Source organism: Trachemys scripta, chromosome 23, assembly GCF_013100865.1.
Source record: "Trachemys scripta elegans isolate TJP31775 chromosome 23, CAS_Tse_1.0, whole genome shotgun sequence".
Taxonomy (NCBI): Eukaryota; Metazoa; Chordata; order Testudines; family Emydidae; genus Trachemys; species Trachemys scripta.
In genome coordinates, this window is record NC_048320.1 from 10,195,199 (window position 1) to 10,215,342 (window position 20,144).

The 20,144-nt window shown below is 45.5% G+C and overlaps 1 protein-coding gene across 1 annotated transcript in view; it reads right to left on the reverse strand.

The window, feature by feature from the left end:
• The window catches only part of IGF2BP1 (insulin like growth factor 2 mRNA binding protein 1), a 62,958-nt gene that overhangs the window by 15,595 nt on the left and 27,219 nt on the right, over window positions 1–20,144 (reverse strand). The window contains exons 3-9 of the mRNA XM_034755971.1: window positions 7,926–7,974; window positions 6,694–6,745; window positions 5,204–5,267; window positions 2,999–3,280; window positions 1,920–2,054; window positions 1,204–1,326; window positions 215–350 (exon numbers count right to left, since the gene is read on the reverse strand). Coding sequence (XP_034611862.1) covers window positions 215–350; window positions 1,204–1,326; window positions 1,920–2,054; window positions 2,999–3,280; window positions 5,204–5,267; window positions 6,694–6,745; window positions 7,926–7,974 — 841 coding nt within the window. The remainder of the gene's footprint in view (window positions 1–214; window positions 351–1,203; window positions 1,327–1,919; window positions 2,055–2,998; window positions 3,281–5,203; window positions 5,268–6,693; window positions 6,746–7,925; window positions 7,975–20,144) is intronic.

The window sequence follows — 20,144 nt, forward strand, 5'->3', positions numbered from 1 at the left end:
AGGGGCGGCTGGGAGACGGTTTGCCGTCCGCTGGAAGAGAGGGTGGTGACACGCCAGGCTCACCCATGCTGCCGATGCCAGCACTGCTTGGTGCACACACCCGGTTTTCTCCCCGGTGGCAGGCGGCTCCTCGGCTCCACGGCCAGGGGAGAGAGGCACCGAGCCTTGGTGTCCCAAGGGGGTGAAGGGGGAAATGGCCCTCTTTGATACTCACGCTCATGGCAGCCACGTCGTTTTCGTACGCTTCCCTCACTTTCTTCATGATCTCCTGTTCGGCTTTGCAGCAGTTCTCGATGGAGCCCTTCACCGTGATCGTCCTTTCAGGGTTGTAGAGAGTCAGATCCTGCAAACTGGAAGTGGGGGGAGCCATCAGAGAGAGAGAGAGAGAGAAAGTGTGCCGCCGGCAGCCCCGCACCCTGGTTCATTGTCGCCACGGCACAGCAACACCTGCACAGATCTGATGCACCATCCAGGGCTTTGTGACTCTCCTTATGCATTGACCCAGGGCCTCCAAAGCTAAGAGCGGGAGCTGCTACTGCTTGCGCTTAAAAGCCACAGCTCCCTAGATGGGGTTGCAACAGACTCACATCCTCTGCGAATCGGTACCGCTGCGTTGCACACACACACACATACACACACGCGCGCGCGCCAGTGGGCTACAGTTGCGTGCGCAGAGAAATGAACCCTTTGGGACTCAGATCTTCAAGAGAAGTTAAGGGAGCCTGAATCAAACAGGTGTCCCACTCGACGTGTGCTCTCCCACTCCTGTTCTTTCTCCCCCACCCCCCAAATTCTGCTGCTTCCGCCTGTGTGTAGGTATCAGGAGCGCCGCCAGCTTTTCTGCTGCCCTAGGCGGTGGAAGGTCCTACCGCCTCTGTGGGGGACGGGTTCTCCCATCGCTGCAGAAAGGGTCTACAGTGCAGCACTGCTACTGCAGTAGTGTGAGTGTAGACACAGCTCCAGTGAATGGGGTAAATAGCTCTCCTCAGCCCAGGCGGATCTGGTAATTAGCCCCTCCTTTCCTCACTCAGGCCGTCTCCGAGGGAAACTACCTGGAGTTCCAGGGACCAGAGCGCTGGGTCACCTGCTGGTTCTTAGCCGTCTGTCACAGTTGGGTGACAAATTCTCTTCGGCTCCTTTAAACCTCCCCCCCAGCCTAAAAGCTCTGCTCGGGCACGTTTCGGGGGGGAGAGAGAGACTTACGACGAGATGGTGATTTTCGTCTCCGTGTCCTGTTCCACCTTCTTCAGGTTCCGCCCCTCTTTGCCGATCAGCCGCCCCACAAAGTTATTATGGGCCAGGATCTTCAAGGGAACCTCATCAGCTCTTGAGAAAGAGGAAAGAGAATGAAAACCCCCAATGGCAGAGGTGGGGAGTGGGTGTGGCCGAGTGGGGACTTGCTAGGCCCATGGGGTAAGATCCTTTGGGGACCAGCTGAGTATATTGGAGCAGCCCATTGGCTGCATCGCCAGCACCGAATCAGGGAGTCACAATCAGGCCCCTGATGGCCCCCATGCTTCCAAGGTGCCAAACAGACCTCACATGGGGGAGAGTCAAGACCTCCCATTCGGTTTCCTGTCGGGGCTAGTTTTCTAACGTACTGAAACTGACATCTAAAGTGTGGGGGGTATCAGGCTGGGAACTGCCTTTCCCCCAGCATCCCGTTGCCTGAAGGGGCGGACCTGGGTAGTTTTGCAGGATCTCAGGTGGGTGGCCAAAAAGCACGGGGGCCGCAGTGCCTGTGGACAAGTCCAGCCCTGAGCTGTTCCTGGACAGGGCCTCTTCAGAAGTGTTTCAAGCCCCATGAGCTAAATTCATTGGCCCCTGCAACATCCTCTAGGGAAACCCCCCCACTTCCAAAGGGAGAGCAGAGGGGGGATGAGACCTCCTGCGTACAGCCAGGAAGCTGAAAGCCTTACGTCTTGGTGTCTTTTGCCTCCTTCTGCATAATCTCCAAGATCATCTTGCAGGCCGCGGAGCAGCCCTCGGGGGTGGAATGGATGCTGATGGCTTTCTCCGCTGCTCCCGCGTTCTCCTTCCTGTGCACGTCGATTCTGCGTGGGCACAAAACACACCATAGTGAAACACACGCACATGGGGCATTCTGCTCCGTGACCTTTGAATGGCTTGAAGGCTGATCTTGCTCCAAATCTGAGCCCTCTCTTGAGGGCAGCCCAGAAGTGGGTCAAGAACAGCAAAGTGCAGGGTTCGCTCAATAACACGCTGGCCTGGAACATGTGCTTGGGGCAGTACGGATCAGATGCTAGGCTCTGAAGTCTTAGACTCCACGGCTGTCTTGGAGAAAGGGGTAATGGGAACCAACAGCTGGAAGTTAAAGCCAGGCAAATTCAACTTAGATATAAGGCACCGATTTTTAACCAGCGAGGGTGGAACAAACCACCAAGGGAAGAGGTTGCTTCTCCATCCCTGGATGTCTTCAGATCAAGCCCGGAGGTCTTTACGGACGACGTGCTTTAGTCAAACTCGCTCAATGCAGGAGTAACTTGGTGAAATTCTCTAGCCCGGGCTAGACAGGAGATCTGACTAGACGATCTAACGATCCCTTCTGGCTTTAAAAATCTATGGTTCTGAATGGGAGACCCAGTCTGTTTCAGAACACTGCAGGGAGCAGGGTGGGACCCCAGTTACAACCAGATGGCCTAGGAGAGGGGAAAGAAATGGGACAGTTCAGCCGCACAGCCCACATCTGTAGGTGGGTGGCAGTGGGGAAGAGCTGTTCGGCCTCTGTCTCCATTTGCTAAGGGATGGAGGAGACAGATGCAGCCTGGGTGGGGATAACAGAGGACTGGAGGCTCTGGAGTAATTCTTACAACTTAATAATACCAATCCTTCTCCCCCCATGAAAAATCCAGCCCCTTACACCCACACGGCCAATGCTCTGAACTCCTCCCCACGACAGCGTGCAAGCAGCCCTTTCAGACTAGGGGCAGGGGACGGATGGACAGGGAGGCAGGCGGGAGGAGAAGGCGGGACTCACTTGGACTGCGTCTGCTTGGTGATGTTGCGGATGGTGGCCCCCTCCTTGCCGATGATGGCCCCCACGTACTGCGTGGGCACCAGGAGTCGGAGTGGGATGTCCACCGGCTGCTGCTTTACGGGCGCTCCTGCAGCGACGGGCGAGCCCTGCCTGGGGGCCCCCCGTGTGCTGAAGCCGCCCCGTCGCCCATTCTCAGGCCCCTGCATGGACTGTTCGTCAGGGATGTAGGAGACTTTCAGTGCATGGTTTTCCAGCTGGTGCCCATTCAGTTTCATGATCGCCCTGGTGTAGAGAGAGAGGAAGAACATCCCAAGTTATGTCCCTTCTCGCCATTCATTCCCTGCTGCATCAGGTGTGACGTTCAGAGATCACCCAGTGCAAAAGGTGTTTGCAAAAACGTTGCTTTATTCCAGTGTCCGGTTCCAACTGGCTGGGCATAACAATATGACCTTCATAGCCCCCTGCCCAGACTCTCTGTCTGGGAAGTTCAGCCCTTAAAGTCACAGACCCCAACACCACAGAAGGCACCAGAACTCATGGAAGTCAGGCCATCACTTGGCTTTGTAAGTGGATGAGGGGGGTCTTTAAGTTGATCATTCTGGCTTGAGGACTATATCAATCCAAGTTATGGAATGAGAAAACAAAATGGCCACATTCATTCCTGGTATAACCCCCCCTCCCATCCCCCACACACTGAAGCTGCCCCACGGATGAATTCTGGCCAATTTTTTAATTGATTTCTCGCTTGTGTTAAAAAGCTGGCTGTAGTTTCACAAAGCTACCAATAGATGGCACTACCCGCATAAGCAAGAACCATCCATGCTACAACCCCATCTAGCCAACTCTCATTCAGTGTCCCACTTTACCCAGTTAACCTGACCCCCAGTTTATCCAAAAAGTCTTTGATACTCCAACCCCCGTGAAACGTAGGATGACCAGACTTCCGGATATTATCAGGACTGTCCTGACATTAGGGGTTTGTCTTATATAGGCAACTATACCCCCGAAAAAAGTGTCCCAATTTTTCGCACTTGCTATCTGCTCACCCTAGTGAAACGTCCCCTAGAAATGGCGCCGTACCAGATGCTATGGTTCCTTATACATGTTAAATGCCGTACAGTGGGAGATTTGCTGAGCTCAGACTGTTTGGATTATCAGAAAGAAGATAAGGAAGTGACCCGATTACAGGCTATAAGGACCTTTGTGGGGAGAAGATATCAGGTACTAAAGGGTGGAGAACGGCATAACAAGAACTAGCAATCTCGAAGTTAAAGCCAGGCAAATTCAACTTAGAAATAATGCACAGAATTTTTAACAGGGAGGGTGATTAAGCAATGGAACAAACTATCCAGGGAAGAGGTCGATTCTCCATCTTTTGAGGTCTTCGGATCACGACTGGATGCATTTATGGAAGATGAGCTTTAGCCAGACACAAGTTAGTAGGCTTTACCATAGGGGTAACCAGATGACATTCTATGCCCTGTGTTATATAGGAGGTCTGACGAGTTGATCTAAAGATCCCTTCTGGGCTTTACATCTATGAAATCCTCCTGTTTCAACTTAAATTTAAAGTGGTCTGAATCAATCGCTCTCTTTTAGGGCTTCTGACAGAACCGATCTTTGGGGTACCGTCACAAAAGGGAAATTTAATCTGTGCAGCAGCAAGATCCCAATTCACGTCACATCAACAAGCCATTCAGAATCGGAATCATCCTTGTGCGAAATGATCAAGTTGCGTTTGGCTGTTGTTTCGTCAGGGACCAAGGTGTACAATTTAAAACTCATTCACACCATAGATTTTTCCCTCACTCTCGCAATCTTTGGCATATTTGTAAAGCCCCAGCTCCTGGAGTCCTGTGATTAGATAAGGAATCTCAGCTTTCTTTCAAATAAGTACGTTTCGAGCCCTTGTGATTGCACAGAAAAGCTTGAATACCTGACCTGAGTGCCCCTAAAGATTCAGAAACCAGGAGGCAAAGAAAAAGAACCTCAAATGTTTTAAAGAGGCTCATGATATTTAATCCAAACCCATAATTTTGGATGGGGGGAGGGGCTGCCACTTGATTTTTGAATGCTTGGGGTTGGCCAAGCCATTTTCTACAAAATCCTGGAGGGGCCGGGATGGGGAAGGCTTTCTGTTTGGACAAAAGCAACTCCCTCCTTCGTCACCCTTAAAAGAGCACGGGGCAGATTAATTTCACTTACTGTCTGGTCTGCTCCCGGTTTGAATAGGTGACGTTGACGACGGCCGTCTCGCTGTCTGTGTTCACTTCGAGCAAAACACACATGAATTAGTGGGAATGGTGCAGAAGGGCAATTGGTTTGAGGGCTGCTTTTTAAATAAAATGACTTACATTTAAAAATTAAGAACCCCCCCAAATCCTTTTTCCAGTTAGGCCTAGATCATCTCCTAAGTCCCATTGACATCAATGCCTAAATATGTGGGAGGATCTGGGCCATACTGCCAACCAGCTACGGCATTTGACTGCTCAGTTCAAACAGCAGTGGCCCACGATTTTAGTTCTAGCGATCTTGGGTTGAATCCCCGAACCTACCATAGAGGGCTTATCATACAAACTCCTTAATAGGGATTTGAACCCCCAGGGACGGCTGATGCTTGGGACAAGCTGGCCCAGGTGGGGGAGGGTGGGAAAGAGGGGAATGATATTTAACATGTATCCAGCCAATATACCAAGGTATAAAGCTAGAGGAGAGATTGGCATCTGTGGCCCATTCAATCCTTGACACCTCTGCTGGTTCTTGTTCTTTGATCATGCATCCTACACCCCGGGGACCTGGCCACTGGGAGGAGAGATGCCCAACCCGACTCTACAAAGGACATCGAAGAGCCGTCATTACTCCAAGGAGTTTTAGTCACTCACAGATTTGAACCAGAAGGGAAAGGGTTAGGGTTAGGGTTTCAAGCCCGGAGGTCTTTATGGAAGACGTGCATCAGTCAAACCCGCTCGATGCAGGAGTAACCTGGGTGAGTTACTCCCTACCCATTCCCCCTTTCCTCCCCACATGTCCTGTTACAGGTTGACATTCCCCCTTTCCTCCCCACATGTCCTGTTACAGGTTGAGGATTTGCCAGGAACATGACAAGATTCCGAAAGCGACTGGGCGTGTATATGGGTAACAAGAATATCCACAATTATAACAAACATCTGGGAGGGAATATTAAACTTCCTGCTTTAGGGCTGTAGCCCTAAAGCTCTATTAGAGACCAGGCAGAGACCGAATATAGGGGGCAGATTATCCCACTTCTGCCTACAGTGGGGATCTTACCTCTTCCTCTGAAGCATCTGGCACTGGCCACGTTCAGACAAGAAACTAGACTAGATGGACCTTGGTTCTGATCCAGTCTGGCAAGTCCAGACTTTGGAGCCCCAAAAATCTTTCCTAGCGCGCCATCATAGGGAAAGTGAATGGGAGTTACACAGGAGTACAGAGGAGACAATGACAACCCATTGGTCAGACGCACGGAGTTAAATTTGCCCCCGGTCAGAGGACCAACCCAAGGCCTATGAACATGTGACCCTCTGCACAGGATTAAATTTCACCCTCTATGAAATGATTGAGCAAAGAAGCCTTTACTTCCCAACAGCTTTTAAACTGAATTCTACTGACTCCGGAAAAAAGTTAGTGTCTAATAATCTAACCGAACACACACACACACTAACACACTTTCTTACCTTGTTCACAATTTTCTACAGTACCATACTGAGCTAGCAAACCATCCAACACCTATAAAAGGAAGGGGAAACTACATTACATGGGTGCATATGACCAGACCTGGAAGATAAAACAAATCTTCAATCAAACCCAGTTTCTCGTGATCGGACAGCCTAGCTTTGGCAGTTCTAGAACATGTGTGGAGAAGGCATTGGACCGGGAGTCAGAAGACTTGGATTCTAGTCCTGGCTCAACCCCTGGCTTGCTGCATGACCCTGGGCAAGTCATTTCCCCTCTGTGTGTGTCAGTTTCCCCTCTCACCCTGTGTCTGTCTAGATGGCAAGCAGGGACTGTTTGTACAGCCCCTAGCACAATGGTTGCCCAACTCAGTTAGGGCTTATTGGTGCTAGGTAAGACAAAAAAGGGGTGGGTGGGTGTCCGTTCGTTTGTCCAGCTTGTAGTATGAAAGCCACCATTCCCAAACATGGCCAATGATTTTGGGCACCTCCATTTCTTGCTGCCCAATTTGAGACACTTTAAAGAGGCCAGATTTTCAGAGGGCGCTTTTCAGCACTTTCTGACAACCAGGCCCCTTTAAGGCATCTCAAGCTGGGCACCAATAATCACTTGTGGCTCTCGAAGCCCCATGGCTCAGGTCTAGAAGGGATGAGTCCACCACAGGTTTTAAAGACCAGGGAAGTCAATTTGGAACTGCACCCTGACACCAACCGGGAGACAGTGAGAGTGTTGGCAGAGGTTGAAGCTTCTCATATGCATCAAAAGAAGCCAACACTTTGATTAGGAGAAACAGAACTCGGGGAGGTCACGGAGATGGAAGATGCAGCAGTCAAGGTGATCCAAGCACAATTTGGGTTCGTCTTCCGGAGATTTTTGTACCTTGAGTTAATTCATTACCAACTGGAGGAGCTTAATACATTTAAAAAGGTTCGTGTGGCTACTCCCATTTGTCCCAGGGTACAAATGTTTGTTCATCACCCTAGAGATCAATGAACGAGGGGTACAAAAGGCTAGTCAAGACAAGATCAAATAGAACCCTGCGGGGATACAAAATTTGTATCTGCATCGGATCCACAAACACATTCATCCACAGATTTGGATCTGCATCCATCCACAATCCACAGATATAAAGTGGATATCCGCAAATCTGCAAGGCTCTAAAGATCAAGCGTCGGTATTTAAATGGTTTGTACGTCATAAGCCAGGTCTGCAGTTGCTCAGGTGTTTCACTTACCTCCCATCGTAGCTGGGGTGGGATATTTCTTATCTGAATTTTGCGGCTCCTGAAATAAAAAGAAAATCAATTTCAAGCCCAGGTTGTTGTCTGAAATGAGGCCCTTTGCATTTCAAAGTATTTCCCTTCCGTACACTGAGTAATGCTGACACTTATATTTGCCCCAAAGCACTTTATGAGCATCAGTTAATCAAGCCCCACATTATCTTTGGCAAGGTAGACAAATATCATTTAGTGCCATTTTGCAGACAGAGAACCTGTGGGGCAGAGAGGTGAAAGTCACTCATGAAGAGCAGGTCTACACTGGAAACTTTTGCAGGAAAAGCAGTGTTGGTGAGGGGTAGGATTTCTTTATGACATTTCTGTACCAGAAAAAGCTCCAGGGTAGACTCAGTTATACTGACAAAGGGTACGTCTACACTTACCGGAGGGTCCGGCGGCAGGCAATCGATGTTCTGGGATCGATTTATCGCGTCTGGTTTAGATGCGATAAATCGATCCCGGAAGTGCTCGCCGTTGACGCCCGTACTCCAGCTCGGCGAGAGGAGTACGCGGCATCGACGGGGGAGCCTCCCTGCCGCGTCTGGACCCGCGGTAAGTTCAGACTAAGGTACTTCGAATTCAGCTACGTTATTAACGTAGCTGAATTTGCGTACCTTAGTCCGAAGTGGGGGGTTAGTGGGGACCAGGCTAAAGAAGTGCTTTTGCCATTATAGATTCATAGATTCTAAGGCCAGAAGGGACCACTTGATTAACTGTTCCAATGGTTAATTACCCTCACTGCTAGAAACTTCTGCCTTATTCTTGGTCTAAATTTGTCTAGTCTCAATTTCCAGCCACTGGATCTTGCTAGACCTTTGTCTGCTAGATTGAAGAGCCCCCTATTATCAAATTTCTGTTCCCCATAGAGGTACTTACAGACTGTGATCAAGTCACCACTTAATCTTTTCTTTGATAAGACAAACAGATTGAGCTCCTTTAGTCTCTCAAAATAAGGCATGTTTTCCAGTCCTTTGATCATTCTCATGGCTCTTCTCTGAACCCTCTCCAATTTACCAATACTCTTCTTGAACTGTGAAGACCAGAACTGAAAACACCAGAACTTCATGCCAGTGCCAAATACAGAGGTCATATAACCTCATTACTCCTGCTTGATATTGCTGTTTATACATCCAAAGATTGCATTCCCCTATTCAGCCACTCTGTTGCACTGGGCTCATGTTCAGTGGATTGTCCACCAGGACCCCCATGTCTTTTGCAAAGTCACTGCTTCCAGGATAGCATCTCCCCGCTCTTGTAAGCATGGCCTGGATTCTTTGTTCCTAGACACGTGACTTTTCATTTGACCTTTTTGAAATGCATATTTTTTGCTTGCACCCAGTTTACCAAGCAATCCAGATTCCTATTTCAGTGACCTGTCTCTTCTTATTTACCACTCCTCCAATCTGTGCGTCACCTGCAAACTTCATTGCTAATGATTTTCTGTTTTCTTCCAGGTCATTACAAATATTAAATAGCGTAGGGCCAAGAACTGATCCGTGCAGGACCCCACTAGAAACACAACCACTTGATGACGATTCCCCATTTACAATTACATTTTGAGCTTTTAATCCCTTCAATGTGCACCATGTTCATTTTGTACCATTCTGTTTTTTTAATCAAAATGTCATGGAGTACCAAGTGAAATGCCTCACTGAAGTTTCTTACATTAACACTATTACTTTATCGACCAAACTTGTAATCTTATCAAAAAGATATTATGTGGGTTTGACAAGATCTATTTTCCATAAACCCATGTGGATTGGCATTAATTTATATTTCTCTTCTTTAATTCTTTATTAATTAACTCCGACATCAGCTACTCCATTATTTTGAATCACTGCCAGTCTGAGAGGTCTGAAATTACCCAGGTCATCCCTTTACCGTTTTTAACTAGTGGCACAACATTAGCTTTCTCCCAGTCCTCTAGAACTTCCCCGGGGTTCCAAGACTTATTGAAAACCAACTAACAGTCCGAAATGCTCGTCAGCCAGCTCTTTTAAAACACTTTCAATCAAGTGATCCGAACCGGCTGATTTTAAAACGTCTAACTTTCGCAATTGCTGTTTATCAACTTCCGGAGCTATTGTTGGAAAGTATTTCATCATTGTTTAATATGAATACATCATCTGACTTTTTCCACAAAGACAGAACAGAAATATTTATTGACCACTTCTGCCTTTTCTGACTGTTCACACTAAATATTGGATTTCTGTTAAACACTTCGTTTTTTTTTAAATGATCCAAGGTACAATTAGCAGAAAAATGATCCATCAATATATAGTTTATAGAAAATCCTGAAGGAAATGAAGGACAGGCCCAAAACTAAACCTACGGCTTCAAATACCTCAAAGCTTGTGTTATTTGGAATCTAGACCTAGGTTCCCAATACTCTGGCTGGAGTCCAGCTCTACAGAAAACTACAATTTCATCCATCTATGGCTGATCCCAAAAGCAAAACGGCACTGTAAGTAGGTGAGGTGGAATCTCTGGAGGTCAGACAAGACTGAGGGGAATCTCTACACAGGCGTCGGCGGAAGGGACTATAAACCATGCTCTAATTTTAATGCTTTAGAAGAGAAAATATATATTTTTTTAATTTAAATCACACGTTCAAGTTGAGAACAGGCCACTTCTCCGGTCACATCTTGGCTCTTTCTAACCTCGAGTTCCCAAAATAGAAAAGAATCTTTTTTATTTCAAAGCCAAATTTACCTCACTGACTCCCACTCCGACGCCGGCCCGTTCGCCACAGCTGTTACAAACAGCTGAGATGAGCGCAGCATGGAGGGGCTCGCTGGGCTTCCTGATGTTTGTTTCAGAAGGGAGCGGAGGGCTGGGGCCACTGGTACTGCAGTGAAATGCGTAGACGCACAGCTCTTCTGAAAGCTACCGATGCGTAGATTGTTACTTAATGTCAAACTCTCAGGAACGGGTTTCCCCCCCGTGGTTAGATTTAATCCCTTTAAATCACCTCCTAGCATCGTAAGGTGGCTCACAATGGACCAAATTCTGAGTGATGCTGAACACCCTATACCCAGGCTAAGGGGAGGTGAACTACAGCACACAGGTCCAAATTGGGAATCCATCCCCATTCAGCAAAGCCCTTAACGCTCATGCTAAAATTCAGGCTTCAATGGGATTTAAGCGCATGCTTTAAGGGGCTGATCCAGCAAAAGGAAGGATGGTGCATTGGTTATGGCGCTAGCTGGCAACTTGGTTCAAGCCCCTGCTCTGCCACAGATTTCCTTTATGACCTTGGGCAAGTCACTTGTCTAGATGGACAGTTAATGCTGGGGTATTAATCTATGCCAAGCAATGTGCCGCGCACTCTGTGTGGGACACTGCTGCCACGCTCTAAAAGCTCCCTACTGTGCTTTGATCTACTGCCATTTGAAAGGGACATAGGTCAAAGCATGCAAGGGAACCGCTAGTAAGTAGCGGCAGGGTCTACACGGGCAGCTAGCGAGCAGCAGGCTAATGTGCTGTCAATTTTCAATCCCAGCCTTACTGTTCTCTGTGCCTCTATTCCCCAGCTGTGAAATGGGGGTAATAGCACTTGAGAATAAAAGCTTGTGAGGTGCTCTGACACTACACAATGGGGGCCATATCAGTCCGTCACAGCCGTAAGCGGCCACGTTTCCACTGATGTCGGTGGACTTTTGATCAGGTCCCAGGTGCTTTGCTGAACAGCATGTAGCTAAATGCGGTGCTGAATGCTTTAGGCAGGACGCACACCAGGAGTAGTTAAGGATGCATTTAGCTTTTTGATTTTATTTTCTTTCGATGTAGAACAATAAAAAGCTGCCATGTGTACCGGCCCTCGGGGCCTGGCCATTGATTTGAAATTACCCAACCAAATACTAGTCAAAATGGTCCCAAAGAGCAAATATTAGGTTTGCACATGCAAATGTGCTGAAAGCATGATATAGGTTATGTTCAGATATCCAGGGAATAGAAACTCTACTGTGTGACTTGTGACCGTAACTGTATCTATTGACGTGTTCACCATGGTGTTTGAGAGCTCTTCAACCAACAGAGCTCAGCGACCAAGAGAAAGTAAAGGGAATTGGTTAAATCTGGTTGGCTCATTCTGAATTATTAATAAATTCCAAAAAAAAGTGCTGAAGAGTTTTGCAGACAACCCCCAAATCAGGATAAATAAAAACCTCTTGGGCTTAATTTTTTAATCTGAATTTTTCATTAAATTAAATACATTTTTCCTTTTAAAAAAATAAACCTATTTAAAATCCAATGTGAAATTATGCCAACCTATATTAAAATCTAAATTTACTATAATTTATTAAAATAATTTAAATTACATAAAAATAATATTCAAGTAGTGCATGTTTACTGCTGATGTTTTAAAGAAAGCCAAACCCACTGAACTGGTAGAAGTCATTCGTTAAGCACCTGGAACCAGAGGGTTTGTTGAAGTGCTAAACCAGCTTTTGACAGCAGTAGCTTCTTCTGCAGGTGCAGAGAGAATATTTTCTTCATTTTGGTTTATTCAACTTCTCCAGCTCAAAGTTGAGAAATCGATTGGAAGTTGAAAAAGCAGGAAAACATGCTTTTCTTTTCCAATCTATGAATAAAAATGAGGTGCGAGAGGATGAGATCTACTAGTTCTAAAATCTTGAAGGACAGGATGACCAGAACAATCCGTTCAATTCACTAAATACATATCCTCTTTGTTTCATATAGCAATTAGTTTTAAATACAATTCATGTTTTGACAAACATACTCTGATGTATCCAGCACATTAAAGGTAGATTATTTAACTAACAAAAACAATTTTAAAATGCTGTTATATATTTTTAATTCAATTCCAGTTTCCATCCAAATACAGCTTGACACAATTCATGAAGAAAAAAAATGAATCATCTAGTAAAGAAATGTAATATTTACCCTTTTTCTAACATAAAATGTAAAAATTAAGGATAAACGTATGTGAAGCTATATAATTGCTTAAATAAATGTGTATATATTTCTTGCCTCCTCCTAGCTAGCAAAGAGAAGTATGATATTTAGTGCAAAGGCAATGTTTAGTTGCAAATCAACATGTTTTTAATATCAGAGGGGTAGCCGTGTTAGTCTGGATCTGTAAAAAGCAACAAAAAGTCCTGTGGCACCTTATAGACTAACAGATGAGACTAATGGATACCAATGAGAATCAGCCTTTCTTTAGGAAAATAACTAAAAAGTACAAATGCCAAACAAGATTAAAATTGGATATTTAAATCAAGGTTTCCTGCTTGCCAATTTCAATCACTTTTGATTTCAATCAATCCACTCTGCCCCAAAAGGAAGGGAAAATGGAGAGCCATCAAATTATTTCATTATGAGTTGTTTGTTCTGCTCATATAGTAACATGCAGCACCACCACTCCAATAAGCTCTATGCTTGGGTGAGTTTTATACCATGCCCAAAAGGTCAAAAACTCAGATCCAAGCCGGAACGACTTTCAAAGCTCAGAATTCCCCAAGACTAAGAACCCCCTAACTCTTAGCATCCAAACATCCAGATCTAGGAAACGGTTAGCTTGCACATCACTGCGAATCAACTGTCTTGGCGGTATAAGGAGAGAGGATTGATTTCCCAAGTAGCTGATCCCCTACATGACTCAAGCGCTCACAAGCAATCAGTCCACTTACTGAATTGCATCCAGAAATGCCCTGGAAAGTTGTGCCATCCTGGGAACATTTTACACCATTGTGTCAGCCAGCCAGCAAGTCGGCCAGCGTCTTCTAAGACACCGGTGCAGTTTCCAAGAGGTCTTCAAGCGTAAGCTTTACTGAACCTACCTTGATGCTAGCCTACGTTCCACACCGCTAGAAAAATATCCATTGCCCATACTGGCACAGAACTCCTCGGGGTGGCATTTGTACAAATCTATCTTATCATAGCCAATGGCGTGTTCTGCGTTAAGGAAACCTGCAGCAGTGTAACAAAAGACCTACTTTATGAACATGGGGACCCCTGTAGCGGGGCGGTCACCTGCTCCTGCCCTGAAGGGCTTAAAACAGCCCTGGCAGAGGGATGTGGCAGGGGATAAGCTAGGCTGATTGGGGAAGGCAGCCACAGCTGAGGCCACACCCCAATCAGGCCGCAGCTGGCTCTATAAAAGCCAGGAGCAGACTGGGAAGCTCAGGGTGCCTAGAGTGAGGCAGGGCTGGGGAAAGGCCAGAGGGGCTGGGGAGCTCCAGGCTGGCAACTCCCCAGGCTGCAGGGCCTTGTCCAAGGCCCCATAGAGGCACTGGGTTGCAGAGAGAGGCAGCAGGTAGGGTTACCATATGTCCGGTTTTTCCCGGACATGTCCGGCTTTTTGGCAATCAAACCCCCGTCCGGGGGGAATTGCCAAAAAGCCGAACATGTCCGGGAAAAATACCGGCCGGGCACTTCCTCTCCCTAGGCTGCTCTGCTCCTCCCCGGACTCACTCTTCGGCTCTGTTTAAGAGCCAAGCTGCCCGAGCCAGCGCTACCGGCTTCGGGCAGCCCCCGTGCCTCTGGACCCTGCGCCGCCGGAGCAGAGCAGCTGGAGCCGGGGAGGAGAAGTGCCCAGCCAGCGGCTGGGGTCCGGAGTCAAGGGGGCTGCCCGAAGTCCGAATGCTACCGGCTTCATGGTTTGCCGGGCAGCCTCCAGACCCTGCGCCCCCGGCTGGGCGCTTCCCCTCCCGGGCTCCAGCTGCGCTGGGGAAGCGCTAGCCGGGGGCGCAGGGTCTGGAGGCTGCCCGGCAAACCGTNTTGCTAGGGCGGTTCTGCCTCCAAATTCCCTTGCTTTTGCATCTCAGATGTCTTACTTTGCTAGCAAAGAGTTGGCATATAAATTAAACTTATTTTAAGGCATTCCTGTATCAGCCCATAGCTGAAGGTCATGAGCAGGGATAAAGTCTTGAACTATCAGCTCAGACAAATGGGCCTCTACCACATGATTCCACATGTGTTAATTTACTTAAGCTAGTAGCAGTAGTAGGCTATTATCCTCTATTGACACAATACACTTAGCTGGCATATTACATGGATAAATATCTACTTCCTTTACTAAACATAGAACTGAGTTAAATTGTGCAAAAAATGTCCACTAAAATTATTTCAAAATTTTAACTGCATTTGCTTCAACAATGTTCCTCTCCTTTTTGCCTTTGCTTTTCATGATCATTCAGAATTTTCAGACCTATGATTCATGAGAACCAATTTGCAATGAGCAGTGCTTGTGCGCTCATCCAATCAGAGAGCAGAACCAATGACATATGCCTCCTCTAACCCACTGCAGCCAATCAAGACAGCTCAGATCTGTTCACAATTGCCCTAGAATTAAAGAGAAAGTCACAAAATTGTCGAAGAAGAAGAATCAAGAACATGAGATTACACAACCAGAAAGAGGGGATGTTTACTATTAGTCATTATTGATTGTTTGCTCTAATTACATGATAAATCAGTAAATTAATAAACATTCAGAATGTGGTTTAGTTAATTTCTAAGTGATAAGAAGAAATGTTCCCAAATAAAGAGGCCAAATCAATTTCCAATATTTTTCCCCTACAAGGCTACCACCATGTTCTGCTACAACAGTTTGTATTGATGACAAGGTGGATTTGATTTAAATCATGATTTAAATCACTAGTCAGGAAGACTCGATTTAATCACGGTTTTCTACAGAAAAGTACTTCTTAGAAAGTATACACTATCCATTTTTAAACAGTGATTTATTTTGAAAACTTTTCAGATTAGTTTTACAGCTATATCAGAAAATGAACGATTGTTTGGTTATTTCATTTCCAAAGGTAATTGAAGCAGGTATTTATGAAGTCATTGGGAGCTGAACTATCTCCAATTCAACAGGTTAATCATTAATATTTGGAGGATTTTTTGCCATTCTGTATTAGGAGAAAATCAGCAGACAGAAATTTAATTTGTTTTATTTAACTAAAACAACAACATTAAATATTCTGGATTTTTTTCTTCAACAGCAAACATATAATATTTTAACAAAACAAGCATATGTCCCCGCTTCTCACATTTATCTCCACACTTCTTCTCCTTGTCCAGATCTATTCCGCCCCCAACAATCTTCTATTCATTGAACTTTTTGAAACTTTGCACTTTTAAAGAGAGGTACGGGATTGACTCTGTGTACATAAATTTGCAGAGGGACAATAGAGTTGAGGTCTGTTATTTCTCACCTCTATATATTATTTATTTATTTTAAAAAAATTTTTGCTGTTAACAAGCATGTTAGCTCTGGAGACACACATCCACAGTTTGAGAACTGCAAAACTAAGCATCTCTGATGGTATCTTCTAGACTGAGCACTGAGTCCCATTGGGTAGATAGAAAGATTAACCTAAATAATCTATACAGAAGCCCCTGGACCCCCATAAAATTGGATCCTTAATCCATGAACTATTGGAACTCATCTACAAAACTTTTCTTAAACATTACACGAATATATTGTCTCATACTATAGAATTAGAATTTATAATCCCTATTCCATGATGAGATATCTTTGAGCTATAATGCATCTTAATTAAAACTTAGATTGTTTTTTCCTCAAAAAGCATTTTATCAAAAAAATAATTGATAATTCACCCTGATTGATGTCACACAGCAAGCCTTTGAATGTGACCCCCCCTTATAAATAAAAAACACTTTTTTTATATGGAATGCTGGAGGTGAAGCAGGGTTTGGGGGTGGAGGCTGACAGCTCGCGACCCCCCATGTAAGCACCTCATGACCTCCTGAGGGGTTGCGGTCCTAGGGTGACCAGATGTCCCGATTTTATAGGGACAGTCCTGATATTTGGGGCTTTGTCTTATATAGGCGCCTATTATCCCCCACCCCCGTCCCGATTTTTCACACTTGCTGTCTGGTCACCCTACGCGATCCCCAATTTGAGAACCCCGGTGCTGCAACATCAAAAATCTTTTGTAGGTTTCACTGTGAACAAAGAGTGAAATCCTCGCTCCATCAAAGTCAATGGAAAAGCTGCCACTGACTTCATGGGGCGAGGATTTCACCCCCGATATGAAATCTGACATGGAGCCGTGTTGGTACAAACAAAATATATACTTTTAATGGGCCAGATCCTCGGCTAGTTTAAATCGGTGGAGCTACCCTGATTTATACCAGCTAAGGTGCTGGCTGAAATAATCTAAATCACCAGTGACATTAAAGGATCCCCCATGGGTTGTTTTACCCCAAAAGGAAAAATATCTGACTCACTGTTCGCCTTGGAATGATGCATATTACTAAACTGAAAATGCCCCATATCCAACCCTACATCTTCCTTCCAGCTCGGTGAAACCAAATGGCTGGAAAACTCTGTTTATTGAGGTCTCTCAACTGAACTGGAAAAAAAAAAAAAATCAAATCAACTCCATGCGACCCAAGAGGGAGGAAATCTTTAAAACCCATGCTTTTTTCTTTTGGAAGTTCAAGTCAAAATGAGTCATAAAAGGCTTAAAAAGCGCGAATCAATTCAGAAGACAGGAAAGTTCTGACATGGAAAATGCCACAGCTCCCACAGAAGCCAATGGGTTGGGTTAGAGAAACTTCAGTCTGATTTGCTATTTTCTTTTGGGGGAAAATGTGATATGAAATCAAATCCCTTGCTTGGATGCTAGCTAATCCATGTCCTGAAATGAATGGAAGAGCGATTGCTGAAGAAGTCGAGAATGCAAGGAATGTCACAGTTCAGAGAGGGTCAAAAGGATTTAAACTGATAGAAGAAAACATGTGTCTGACTACCACTTGCCCCTAAAACGTCTTCCGACAGCTACAAGCATCCGCATGCTCAAAGAATGTATTCCTCACATACATGACCCTAATCTAGTCTCCCATGTATTCACTGTGCAGACAAGAACTGTTCGTATCCCACTCCCTTGCCATGAGTTTGTAGGTAGAATCTGATTTTTCTTCATACAAACAAAACCCCCCTCTGATTGCAGCTTCTGTAGATTAGCAAGAATGATTTCTTTTTGTGTGGGGGGGAAGAATGTCTGTCAGGTACCTAAATCTAGGTGAATGGAGACTTCAAGGTTCTATTTTCAGCTCTTGCACAGTCTTGCTGGGTGACATTTGGGAAATCACTTCGCTCTCAGCCTCAGTTTCCCCACCGCAAAACGAAAAGGATATCTGCTTGCCTCTCACAGACTAAGCTATTGAGGCTTAATTAATATGAGTTAATTAACCTTCAGATCTTCTAATCAAAAATGCTACACATTAGGCATTCTTTATCAGCCTCCTTTCCATTCTTCACGTTTTCTCTCTTTACATCTATATCTGAACATAAATGACTTCTAAAACTCTGTAACACCCATCTACTATAACAAATTATGGCAACAACAGGAACAAGACCCCTCCTGCCCAAGAACAACAGAGCTGTTAAATACTTAATCCAAAGGAGGTTATAGCAGTATAGGGCTTATTACAGAATTGTGTAGTTTCCATTCTGCCCAGTAGAGGGCAGTGGTACACATATACAGCAGTAGAATATATGCCATTATACCATAAGGGATATAGCTTGAAATGAAGTTCGCCAGCAGTGAATGACAGGCCTACTCCTTTCATTGTTTGCAGTGCTGTTGTAGTCATGTTGGTCCCAGGATATTAGAGAGACAAGGTAGGTGAGGTAATCTCTTTTATTGAACCAACTTCTGTTGATGAAAGAGACAAGCTTTCGAGCTACAGAGTTTTCTTCAGCCTGAAGTTGGTCCAATAAAAGATATTACCTCATCTACCTTGTAGTTCTACTCACCTTTCAGTCAAAGACTAACAACCTTTTACATTCTCGCTCCTTCTGAAATATCAGCAATGGCCGTGTCTGATGGGTGAAGTAATGAATAAACAAAAGAGGGCCCTGTGGCACCTTTAAGACTAACAGAAGTATTGGGAGCATACGTTTTCGTGGGTAAGAACCTCACTTCTTCAGATGCAAGAAGTCTTCAGTCTTGCATCTGAAGAAGTGAGGTTCTTACCCACGAAAGCTTATGCTCCCAATACTTCTGTTAGTCTTAAAGGTGCCACAGGACCCTCTGTTGCTTTTTACAGATTCAGACTAACACGGCTACCCCTCTGATACCTGAATAAACAAACTTATAAATAAACCCCTCTTTTATTTTATTTTTAAAAAACGGAGTGGAACCTGCTTACGGGAAACTCCAATGGTGAAACTCCATTCATTGCAACACTGAAACGAACGGTCCGATCCTGCTCACTCCGACCTCCGTTCAGAGCACAGCCTTTACGCCAAATAAATAACTCACCAGCAGGCAGTCGCCTGGCATTCAATTCATGATGTGTCAAAGCCAGAGACTCCCGGGATCTCTTCCCTTTTGCGAGGCTGAAGAACCCTTGCTAACGTATCATGATCGATTTCATTGGCTTGGAGGCAGGGACTGCCTCTCAGCAGGTGTCTGGTATAGCACCTAGCACACCAGGGCTCTGATCTAGATTGCAACCCGTACGTAATACAAAAAATAATCGGATGCTGCTTGTTTCCTGGGAAGCTACCGGCTGCTAAAAGCGAGGAAGGGTTTTTTTTTCCCCAACGGCACAAACTACTATTTGTCTTACGCTGACAGCAAGATCCCACTTCAAAACCTTCCTTTCATTGCAAGGGGGGATTCCACCTGGTAAAATGCGTCTCTCTTCGACTCTCTGTCACAGGATTCTGTCCACATGCTGCTGCTTTTTAAAATAAATTAAAAAGCAGCTGCAGGGATATTCGGGGGGGAGGGAAGGGAGGGGAACCAAACAATTCCCAGAAATGCCTCAGTGCTAATGGAAACTCTTGCATCTTCCCAATTTTGCTACTTGTATTAAATATAAAATGCCAGCAGCAGATTACAGCATATCCCGAACACTTTCCTCCTTCATTCTCCTCCAGACACTTCATTGACCCCCATGTATTTATGAAATCCAAAAGCAAACTTCTTTCCATTTTTGGTCCTTGTACGGCCTATTACCAGAGCATCTCCCAGTCTTTAAGGTATTCATCTTCCCAAACCCCTTTGAGTTAGGGAAGTGATATTACCCTCATTTTACAGGGAACTGAGGCACAGGCTGGTTAAGTGACTTGCCCAAGGTCACTTTATTTTTTATTTATTGGAGATATTCTATCTCCTAGAACTGGAAAGGACCCTGAAAGGTCATTGAGTCCAGCCCCCTGCCTTCACTAGC